General features: G+C 39.7%; 1 protein-coding gene across 1 annotated transcript in view; it reads left to right on the top strand.

Annotated features, from left to right (window-relative positions):
* LOC139720653 (S-adenosylhomocysteine hydrolase-like protein 1) overlaps positions 1–12,089 on the top strand; it is a 50,440-nt gene that overhangs the window by 27,129 nt on the left and 11,222 nt on the right. Inside the window, exons 5-6 of the mRNA XM_071632013.1 lie at positions 7,927–8,124; positions 9,239–9,415. Coding sequence (XP_071488114.1) covers positions 7,927–8,124; positions 9,239–9,415 — 375 coding nt within the window. The remainder of the gene's footprint in view (positions 1–7,926; positions 8,125–9,238; positions 9,416–12,089) is intronic.

The following is a 12,089-nucleotide window of genomic DNA, read 5'->3' as shown; positions in this document are numbered from 1 at the left end:
TACTGCAGGGAGCTCAATTTTTCTGTGCTGCTCACTCTATCACTCTATCTTGTGTATGTGCCAATCCTTATTTGCTTACTAATGCAATAGAGCCAAAATGTGATTTTTTTTTTTTTTTTTTGGGGGGGGGGGGGGAGGAGGGTAATTCTTGTGCCTGTATTAGATTTCCCCTGTCATTGATAATCTGACAGAATGATATGTTCTCTGTATTATATCTTGATTCCTATTGAAGAATTGAGCTTTTCCTTTGTCTTGAGATTGAAACAAGATATTTCATGAACTTATGCGTGAAGAGTAAGACCTACTGTAAAATGAGGAATGTTCGCTTGCATTTTAATTTTGCAAATTTCGTGAGAGCCAGAATTTGTGGAACTAAAATCTGCATGAAGTTCATTGTCTACGCTATAATGCATTGAATGCCAGAGCCAATTCACAAAAATTTCATGCTGCGAAAAAGGCTATTGGCTCCAATTCGCAAAAATTTCTTGCTGTGAAAATATCTTGCTTTACAGTAGTCTGTGATCAAAATTGTAAATCCCATGACTATCAAGAAATCTCTTTTTGTTGTGTTTTTCCTTTTTTTTTTTGTTTTGTTTTTTTTTGTTCAGATTCTTTTAGGGCAGTACAGAGTGTTGTGAGTTTATGGATCCTTTTGCCACTCATGGTACACATTTTGGACACACTGTCATGTTTTGTGAGACATACATGTAGGCTGAGTAAATGATGCCAAGTGCCTGCCATAGATTGAATTGTATGGAAATGAGGCAAACCTACCTATGGGGCAACCAATGCACATGAAGAACTCTAGAAATCAGTCATTACTGTATCCTAAACACATATTATGTCAGTCGTACAATTGCCATTGCCCAGAGCTATGGAAACTTGTGTAGTCTCCCAACAAATGATCAATGCATTTATACTATCATACAAAGGTGTCAATGGTTACCAAGATTTGCTGAGTATCTGGTTGGTGCAGTAATACTCGGTTCAAGTGTTATCACATCTGCAGGAAGTGATTTAATAGGCCTACTGTCTATTGATATCTTGTTCCATTGTCAACACAAAATTGTTTAACCCACATTCTGCCCCACTGGGTCATTCTGTGACAGATTAGACCACCGAATTGCTGAAAGGAAATTCTCATGCAGTTTCCTACAGACTCCATGTCTGCTTTGCATGGTTAAGGGTAAAATAAAAAAAATAAATTTTCTGTAGCAGTTTATAGAAGACTGTTTCTACAAAGGTGGTTTTATATTTGAATTCGTATATGATTGTCTGCAACTGAGCACATTGTACATTGTACCTGTTTGATATCGTAGGCCTACATTGTATTGAACTTATCTGAATGATCTTACGTTGCACATCTTATTTTATGCTGGACGATTAGTAATTTTTCCAATCATTTATAAACCAACTTTTAACTACTCAGAAATAGTTTAAGATTATTAAGTCTTGGGTTCACAGTGCAGGTTATCATAAGTTGTACACAGCTGTGCCATGCTGTAGCTTGCACTTGTGAATAGAATGATAACAGTAATGCATGTATGATTTTGATAAATATATTGACGTGTGATAAGATATCAGCTTATTGTTTGAGGTTTTCTGTTTTTACCCTGGACAAACATGATACCAATGCACATCCTAAGAGTAACAACTACCCGAAACGTGTAAACATACGTATAATACTTAGGGGTGACTGGCACTGTATGTAGGAGGTTAAAGGCATAATTTACCATTTGCAGATGAAACAATCCAGCATTAATGCTTTAAAATAGTTCTTAAATGTGAGTTAGGGATAGAAACAACCGTCACAAACATATGAATTGGTAAAATTGATGGTAAGTATTGTTGAATATACTAAATGTGAACAATAGTTATAATAAGAATGTTTCCAGACTAAACCGTCTACAGTTACAGTTTATAGAGAAAATACAGATACATCTCCTTATATTTTAGGCTTTATTGCAAAAATTTTATATGATACTATAGGATGTTTTGTTGTACAACAGACCTACGCAGATATGCATTGAATGTCATATCTTTAAACTTTTAAAAATCACTGTTCCCAAAGGTAAACAGTACCTTTAACTATACAAATCATGTAAGCTCTTTTGTCTTCAGTACAAATACGTGGTACATGGTACTGCTTGCCAGGATGAGACCAAACTTTACTGTGTTATCATTTCCACGAAATTCTGCTGTCACTTTGCTCTAAGTCCCAGTGTGGTGTATTGTAAAGCAGCTCCATATGAATTTGAAGAATGTTCTCTTTTCTTAAGATTGTGCCATGGAAAATTACACTTGAACCATACTCCAGCAGTGTCTGAACATTGGAATTGTTTTGACACCTATTTACAGTCAGCATATCTTTTGTGGATAAGACAAAACAGTAGTCCGTCAAATTATCCAAAATAGTAATTTGTTGGAACTACAAGTACTTTACATGATCTTAAACACATTTTTGTTATGTCCATCTTACCAGATCTGACAGTTATCTCTTTCTACGTATAATGCCTACAAGTATAAGTTGGTCCACCATGAGCACTGTCTCTATTGCTACCAAACACACAGCCCAGACTTAGTGTATATTGTACCAAGTTCATGGCTTTCAAGTTTACAGAATCCATCCTGCATCATTTGAATCTGGAGATGTAATGAAATAGAATGAAAGATCTATGATGTGGAAACAGAAGTGGTAGAGACTGGTATTACACCCCTACAACGTTGGAATCTGGAGCTGTAATGAAATAGAATGAATGATCCGTGTGGAAACAGAAGTGGTAGAGACTGGTGCAACATCCCTACATCATTAGAATCTGGAGCTGTAATGACATAGAATGAAGGATCCATGTGGAAACAGAAGTGGTAGAGACTGGTGCAACATCCCTGTACATGGCCAACCTGTCCTCAGCTTCCTCCCCACTAAAACACATTTATAGGACATTGGGGTAGGAAAAAAGTTAAAGCAGAAGCCAACAGATGGTGTGGTTGCCATGACAACATGCACATTTAGTGTGGAGGGTAATTCGCTTTGCTTACTTCCAACACAGGCAGCTCTTTGTCTCTTTGTTCCCTGTGTCCAGTGGTGGCAAACTCCCTTTAATAGGAATTCACCCCGCTGCTGTGTTCTCTGCATCTTGTGGTTTGGGCAGTAGGTTTGTGTGACTCCTGTGGAATCTGTGGTTTTTTAAGGCCAGTTTCGATTTCAAATGGCCACTGCTGTGCAGCCTTTTGATGCAGTTCTCTGAATGGTCAGATTAGTGGCAACTCATTTTCCATGACTAATGTTAACTCCAAACAATTTCCATGCACGTAAGAATTGAGACCTGAATTAGGGGAGCATATTCCAGTCCTCTTCATTCAGTGAGGAAAACAGTTAATTGGCAAATAAATGACATGTTGGATTTTGTGGTACAGGAATCATATTCAATCTTGGTGCATTCCAAGTTAGTGTTGCTGCCTTTTATTTTGTTTTGTTCGTCTAAAAAAAACAAGAAAACATTTATAATGAAGAGGATCTCCTTTAAGATTTGTAATGCCAGCTAAGTTTCTCTTTTCCTAAGATTGTCCTGTGCTGGTGAGTAATTGCCAAAGGGGGGGGGGGGGGGGGGGGGGTAATTGCCCTGATACGGCTAAGATGTTCATTCTGGGACCCTTTTGAAAATAACGTTTGTATTTCTTTTACCTGAATAAAAGATTTAATACTAGTAGTGACATGATGATAATGGCAAGGCCCTTCATAAGAGCAAAAGTAGGATTACATGTACGAAAATTAGCGGGATACAAATCTTGAGATTTTTGCCTGTGTAGACACAACAAATCCCACCAATTGACACAATCAACATCGCGCTGCAAATCCCACCAAATCTTGCACTTTTTTTCTGAATTATCATGATAATACGCCTTGCAGTGACCGTGTGAATGCTTGACCAAACAATCTTGAGATTTTATATCCCATCGTTCAAAATGCACATCACAACAGCACGTGCACCACACCACTGTGCCATACAACCAAGGGCGAAGAGAAGCTTGTGCAGTGAAGTGCACGTACTCTGTGTGCCAATTGGCGGGATATCTCTGTCTTGGAAAAAAAACTCAAGATTTGAATTGCGATCATTAAATCTAGCTATTTCTGTCCATGTGAGTGCTTGCAAAAATCTGGAGATAGGGATCGTGATCGTTATCCTGCTATTTTGTATGTGTGAATGCGGCTAAATCTACCATCTGTTACTCTGAAGAGGCTAGCCATCAGGTAAATAACAGAAATGGTAATGATAACAATAATGAAGATGATGATGATGCATGCAAGTCATGTTTGACAATGTTTTTTCTACACTCAAATTCCCAAGCTTGGTTATTGCAGACTGTACGTATTTATATTGCTAAGCCGCGATGCTGACAGAAGGTGACATGTGATACACGCATGCTGGCTCATCGCAATCCCAGCCTTGATTGGATTCCGGGCATACAAGCACCGCCGACTTCTTCATGAGCCCAATTTTGGAAACTTGAGCTGGAATTACAAATTTTAGCAAATCCCAGACGGATATTTGGAGAGTACCCCTGCGGGCGTGGTCTCGATATCGCAGCCAGGGGCTCACCCGGCCTGTCCTTCCCAACATGATTTGTTTGGATTTCCCACAAAAGGAGCCATCCCAGGCAATGCAGAGTAGAAGAAGGAATGAACTGTATGTCTATGCAGTTGTTATTGTTTTTAATTGTGAATGAAGGAAAGAGAATTAGTCTGTTTTGTTCAGCATTTGTAAGATTTGTAAAAAGTCCATTGTTATCATTTGTGAGAAATTAAGCGCGGCATGTGTTGTCTTTAGATTAGAGATGAGAGGAGGTCATCGTGCATTGGGCACGTTTGCTCATCATGTTGCACCAGAAGAGACAACAAAAATAGTGCATTGTCTGTCATGCAAACCTCAATTGTGTGGTCTGAGACAAGGGGGACTTTTAGAAATGTAATAAAGCTTTGTTTGTGTCTTCAAATGGCATGGATGGACTAGCGGATTAACAGCACACTGTGTCACGTCTGCAATGCCATTCTCACCTGTGGAATGAATGAAGGCCTGTCTTGTCAGTCATTGCTTAGTCAGAATGATGTCATGGAGTGACATGTCCTTATCTTGATTGATGGGGATCTACAAAGGAGACATGGTTTGAAACATGATTGTAAAGAGGACCACTTATAATGATATGATGTCAGCTGGAAGAAAATTGGGGGCGGGGGTGGTTGAAGATCAAAGATATGGCCGTCCTGGCTGATGTTGGGGTGTGACAGCATGTGTCCCTCCGTACCTGGTCCATGTATCTCTGTATTGCCCCCACTTGTCTGCTCTGCAAAATGATCTTCAAATAATCTCCATTTAAAACGTCCAATCAATTTATCTTTTGATAAAATGGGAATGTTGTAAAACTCTCGTTGTCCCTCTGTGAGAACAGGTTGACATTGTAAGAAACCTTTTGGTGCTTATTGTACATAAAAGGAGAATGAAACCCCAATGTGTGAATTGAGGAGATGCAGCAATTTATTTGAGAACTATGTTTTTTGCAATAAATTTTTTGAAATGAAATTCATTTCCAGCGCCATGAAAGTTACATTCAACACATTGCCATCCCCTGTGAAACCCAGGACAATTTTCCATATCTGCTTCTCAGTCTCAGTCTCATCCAAAATGATCCAAAATGTCTTCAGTATGATTGGACCCCCTCCCCTTTCTTTACTATGAACAAACAACAAGAACAAAGTGAACATTCAAATAAATGAGGAGTGATACTTTGTTATTTATTCAATTTGCTCTTGAACACATGAATAGGATAAGGTAAATACAACATTTTTTTGTGATTTTATAGATTACAAATCATCTTATATAATGGTAATTTGACATCCACGAATATCCTGTATTTGTCTGCAGCAAGTTCTTTATATACCGGTATTTTATATTTCTTCTTCTACATCTGGCCTACAAAAGCACATTCTTTGTTGGAACTTTTGATACACTGTCATTTCATTTGCTGCATAATTATGTCTGTGACGGCTTCTCTACTTGAGTACATATTGATCAGCAAGTGTGTATGCTTGGGCTGGCTTGTACACCAAAGAAACTTAGGATGATTATGTGACATATGTACATGTGCTTGAGACTGTTTTGACAGCAACCCAGGCATGCAGGGCTTTACTTGTCTCACCTGAGACATAGGAGACCTGCAAATGAAAGGATCAGAGGAATATTGAATCAGCCCCCAGACAGTTTCCCCTGGCTGGAGTGATATCAAAGCTAGATCAATGCTAGAGCGGGTAACTGGGGCTTTAGCCAGTGGCATAGTGTGGGACTAAATAAACCTGCTGCCGTGATGCGTTGACACATTTGTTTGGCGTTTCTTTCAGAAGCAAGCATTTCATAATATTTAAAGGGAGTAACCACACACCCCTCTTTAGCGAACACAGTCATTTGCTGCCAGGTTTTATTCTAAAGATGTCACTTTGTTTCAATGATTGAAGCATTTGATCAATATTCATAGCCTAAACTATCAGTGTCCTCAAAAATGTAATAGTGTTGGCTACGAGATTCAGTTCACATGATGTTTTTTTAAGTAATTTTCCTTTTGAAAGAAATCTTTCTGAAGTCGAGAAGTGTAAATGTTTACTGTTACAGGTAAGTGGAATCTTGTAGCCTGGTTTACAGTGTACCACATGAACTCACTGTTCATGCTGTCCTCCACTCTGCCCCCCCCCCCCCCCCTTTTTGTGTAGCAGTCGAGAGCCACTACCTTTAGAATTCTTCGTGGGGGTGACTTGCACTGTATAACTTCCTGTGCAGGTGTTTCTACCCAGATAATGTTTCTGGTCATATTGGATGTAGATTTGGGTCATTTGTTTATATGCCAACATCACCTCTCTTCCAATGTAATATACCTCTCTTCTCAAATTTTGATGGGAGTTCTTGCAAAATCTGCTTGCTTACGATATGTATGTCATGTATTATTTGACTGCTTCTCCTACTTAGACTTAAATGTGGCATCCTCTGCTCATTTGTCAGTCTATGTTTGAATCAAGAGAGCAACAAGTATTTCACTACTCGAGTTATGATCTAGATACAATGTGTACTTGCACTTTACTTTCCAGCGTCAGTTTTGTGCATCTGTGCCAGAAGCACTTTGTTTCCATCTGGCTGTCCATACCTGCATGTACTGTATTAGGTGACATAGAAATTAGGAATAATGTAGTTTGAATCAAAGGTGGAAACCAAGTATGAACTTGTGCCATGTTTTGTAAGCCCAGAAAGTACATTGTACTTTCAAATGAATTGGAACAACAAAAACAAAAGAGAATAGCCTTTACACATTGTGTTCAGATAATTTGGGGCAAGATGAAATGCAAGGTCGTGCATGTAGGTCATGGTCAAATTATAACAGACTAACTTGTGGTAACTTACACATGTACATAAGACTTGAAGCCTGGAATTCTTCTGTTTTAAGTCAGAGGTCAAAGGTCAAGATGAGACTTGAAGTATACATTATATATCACCTGCAGTAAACTTTGAAACCATTGCCAGCCAGCAATTGAGGAAAAAACTGATACAGTCTGTATGATTTCATGTTCTGCAAATGCATAAAAGTGATTTTCAGCATAATTATCATAGTTCAACTTTGTTGGCTCATAAACCCTTGTATTGTGTAGCCATATCTATGTATGTTTTCTTTTGTGTGGAGTTTGTGACATATTGATATATTATGGTAATCTTAAGTGATATTCAGAAATAGCATGTGATGGTAAGATGATATTCATTTGATGGGAGTCTACATTTACATTATGATAATATATTTTTGTGAAAGTGTCTTAGAGTATGACCATGTTGCTTTAAGGACTTCTGACATGTTTTTTTTTTTTTCTTTTAACTTTCTTTCTGCCTTCATTAGGTTCTGATAGAGACCCTGTCTGCCCTTGGAGCCAACGTGCGATGGTGCGCCTGCAACATCTACTCCACACAGAACGAGGTTGCCGCGGCGCTGGCGGAGGCAGGCTTCCCGGTGTTCGCCTGGCGTGGTGAGACGGAGGAGGACTTCTGGTGGTGTATCGAGAAATGCATCCTTGCGGATGGGTGGCAGGCCAACATGGTATGTGTAGTGAAAACAGCTTCTTGAGAGGAGGGGGGGGGGGGGGGGGGGGGCATGCATCATGCTGTGAAAGTGGATATTTTGTACAATTGATTGTGGGATTTTTCAATTTTTTTGTTTGTGCCCAGTAAAGTTTGATAACTAGACATATATACTCGTCTTTGATCTTACTTGCGTACAGTCAAGTATTCCATTACTGGTGATATGAATTTTTGTGTACAAAATGGGGTAAACAAAGTATTTGCATGGATTTATGTTAATTGTTGTGCTTGGTCACATGGATTTATGTTAATTGTTGTGCTTGGTCACATGGATTTATGTTGATTGTTGTACTAGGACACATTTTGTCAAGTGCATGAATATTTCCAAGCCATGAACAAGTACATGACAGTTCACCTTAGTTGCAGTTCAGTTATACCTTGTATTTTATGGACTGGTTTTATATATTAAAATCTATGAATCTATTCTTACCAGAGGACCCAGAAATGAACTTTTCTTCAGTACATTGTTAATAATGTATCAAAATTCATGGATATCTTTCCCTGAATAGTACAAGCTGCACAGGTTATCTGTTCAGAAACAAACCTTTATACAGAAGGTTACTGTATGTATGACTGCATTTTTGAAAAGGATAGGCTGCCAATTGGATTTGTCAATAGTTGCTGTATGACTGGCAAGCTTTGAAGAAACAAGGGATACAATTTGAGTTTGTAATGGAATCATGTGATTGGAGTGTGCAAAAAATTTAGATACTGGTATAATTCCTACACAAGAGAGAAGAAAGAGAGAGCAAAAGACACAGACAGGTAGACAGACAGACAGACAGGGGCAAATACAGACTATATATATCTTTGGGCATGTGTTATGGGGAACTTTGTGAACCCTTATATAGTAGAAGACAATATATTTTGTAGTACTTGTGGTGAAGGAGAGAAGTCTTGAAGGTTATTGTCCTACAGGGGATGTTCATTTTCAGAATGTTTGTCCTCTGAAGTAAAGCAGTAAGGACGGGAAGGGGTCAGTCCAAAGGGACCATTGAGAGTCTATTCAGAGGAAAGGTTTATGCCAACCAACCACAGCTCTCTCGCTAATCCTGCCATTTTGCCGCCTCCAGATCCTTGACGATGGCGGCGATGCGACCCACAGGATGTTGAAGAAGTGTCCGGAGACCTTTAAGCTGGTCAAGGGCATCGTGGAGGAGTCTGTCACGGGGGTCCATCGGCTCTACCAGCTCTCCAAGTCTGGCCGCCTCAGCATCCCTGCCGTAAACGTCAATGATTCTGTCACCAAGGTAACAAGAAGTGTGTGTCTACAGCGTGCAATATTTTTAAACCAGCTGTCAGAATTCACAAACTGGCTCCTTTACACTTTCTGCACACGTAAATCGGGAACAGACTTTTGATCCAACTGAGTGATGTTCAGGCCCCCATGGTCAGCTGTTTTGTAGCACCTCGAGCATCTCTTAATGATTAATTTATGGACAAAATGTCCTTTTGAAGGAATTTGCTGAATCTTGTATGCATAGAATGAGGCATCAAAAAGTGAGGAACAAGCTTTTCACAAACCATGAAAATCCTGCAGGATGTTTTTTGTTGTGTTTCAACTGTTTTGAGATGGAAGTTGATAGAGTCAAGTAGCACAGACAGGAGTTTGATATGTCACACGACTAAACCCGACAGACATTTAGCGCTAGATGTCAGAACAATCTCCATCAGTGCAAGAAAGACTTGATCTGCACCCCTCGGAGCTCCCATACATCAGCATCTAAATACTCCTCCGGGAATTAGGAGGCTCCGTTTCCATGGTAAATATTTCCTACTAGAGTTTCTGTCGTCAGGAAGTTCGTTATTTTTCCACGGTATTGCCGAAAGTGAGTCAGCGGGGGTTGCGTCTGGGTGAGAGATGTCCTCCGTTTCATTTTCTGGCTCGTCAAACCTACAAATTGGATGATAACATCTCTCCCTTTCCATAGTATCTGCACAGGAAATTGTATGGTTTGGTCGCATCAAGTCAAGTGATATGTCTTTGCTCTGCATGTCTCGGGGACAAAGTCAACTGAATTCCTCCCGTGTGCTCTTAAACTATCCTTTGTGGTCATATTTGGGAACTGTAACAAAAGAGCATGTACAAGATGAACAAGAAAGAAAAAAGAAAGGGAAAAAAAGAAACTTTATGGGTCAGTTTTGTTCTGAGTGCCCCTTAACTCTTATTCAGAATTAGTTACCAACGTTCCAGTTTGATTGGATGTTCTTTATTTGTTACAAAAGATTTCATGACAACAGTCTGCTGTGCTGTGTTTTGAATCACTTATTGAAAGAATTGATCAGCAGGGAGGGAGCATAATTTACAACAATAAGGAATTGGACGTAAGATATGACTCTGCCTGATGGACGTGGTATAATCGGTAGAAAGTGCTTGTAACCCTTTGTGTGTTTTTGAATACCGATTGGCACAGTAAACCTCATGGCTTTGTACACACTGTTTGAAGTCCCTGGCACCGAAAGGGTAAATATGTGCGTATGAGTAGAATACAAATTTTATACGAAATAGTAGAAAGAAGAGCATATTGCGCCATCCGGGCGTGGAGTTTTGAGAGGGATGTTGTTGTTCTCTGGTGAAGGAGATGGAAGCACTGAAGGGAGATAACTTCCTGTCAGTCAAATTCTGAAATGTCCGATGGCTTTAAAGGTTTTGACAGTGAGTCGAGGGTTGCTTTGCCATAATTCCCATCTCTGTCATCCTTGAAAGACGTCGGGAGCTTGACATTGGAGCGGTCGGAAACGAATTTGATCCCCATCTGAATCACTTCCCCCCCCACCCCCCTCCCGATGTCCCTCCTCATCTCCAGGGCAACAGTAACCATGAACTTTATGTCATGACAGTCCATGGAAGGCCCAGCCTGGATGCTGGCCAAGTTGATTGGACATGAGAGATGTTTGAGAGTCTTACACGTCCAGTTTGAGGCCCACTGAATATCAGATGACTTCAATATGTACCAATGAGTTTAGTCTTCAGTATTCATTTATTCAGACCTTGACCTCTTGTTTTTAATTTGTTTAGAATGATAGCTTGTGCATGGCATTGCTTAGTGCGATTAAACTATATGTCCAAGTGTGTAATGCAACAATGAAGGATCTGCACTTATTGTGAACTTTAACTTCAGCTATTGTTTCATTGTTTTCCGAAGTTGGATGTGTACAATTCGTGGGGTGCCCGTGCATTGGCCGCTAACGCAATACAATTTGTATTGCATTAGCGGCCAATGCACGGGCACCCGACGAATTGTAGATACTATCAGCCCCATTTACACAATCTATTGCAAGTTGGTTTTGTGTAATCCTCTGTTTTTCTTCTTCCATGTAGTGTCCAATGCTGGGCTACTTAAGGGATGGGTTATAATAAGGTTCTCGTCATATTTCTGTGTTCTATCCAGTTTTAATACCATTTAATTGTAAATTCGTCCATGCACTGTATCTGGTATCAGTTGAAGGCATTTTTGGTCAAATATGAGCAGGTGTAGTTTTGCAACCCCACCACTAAATCAGGGCACCGTTTCATCAAAGTTGTCAGCGCTGACAAGTTGTCAGTCTCTGACAATTACCATAGCAACAGTCAGTGACCGAGGCTTCTCAGCCAATCAAAACCAAAGATTTTACTGAAATTGTCAGAGGCTGACAACTTGTCAGCGCTGACTATATTGATGAAACACCCCCCAGGAGGACTTGCAGGTCCTTTGTCCTAAGTTAGGAACTGTCCTTATAAAAAAAGAGGTCAGAAATGTACAGGTAGTCATTCATATACAGCAGGAAGTTCAGTACATGATTCTATACATCACACACTTGATGTGCAGTCCTGCAAGAAATTTTAGTCTAATGTTGTTTATTCCTTCATACATGCAGTTACTGAGACTTGCTGGAGGAATGGAATGCTTCCTGCTACATTTTGTAGAATGTTTATTGAATGCT

This window comes from Diadema antillarum, unplaced genomic scaffold (genome assembly GCF_040938485.1).
Source record: "Diadema antillarum isolate AM-2024a unplaced genomic scaffold, OU_Dant_1.0 scf00000011, whole genome shotgun sequence".
NCBI lineage: Eukaryota > Metazoa > Echinodermata > Echinoidea > Diadematoida > Diadematidae > Diadema > Diadema antillarum.
The sequence above is the reverse complement of the archived record's forward strand: the minus strand, read 5'-3'. Positions and strand labels throughout refer to the sequence as shown.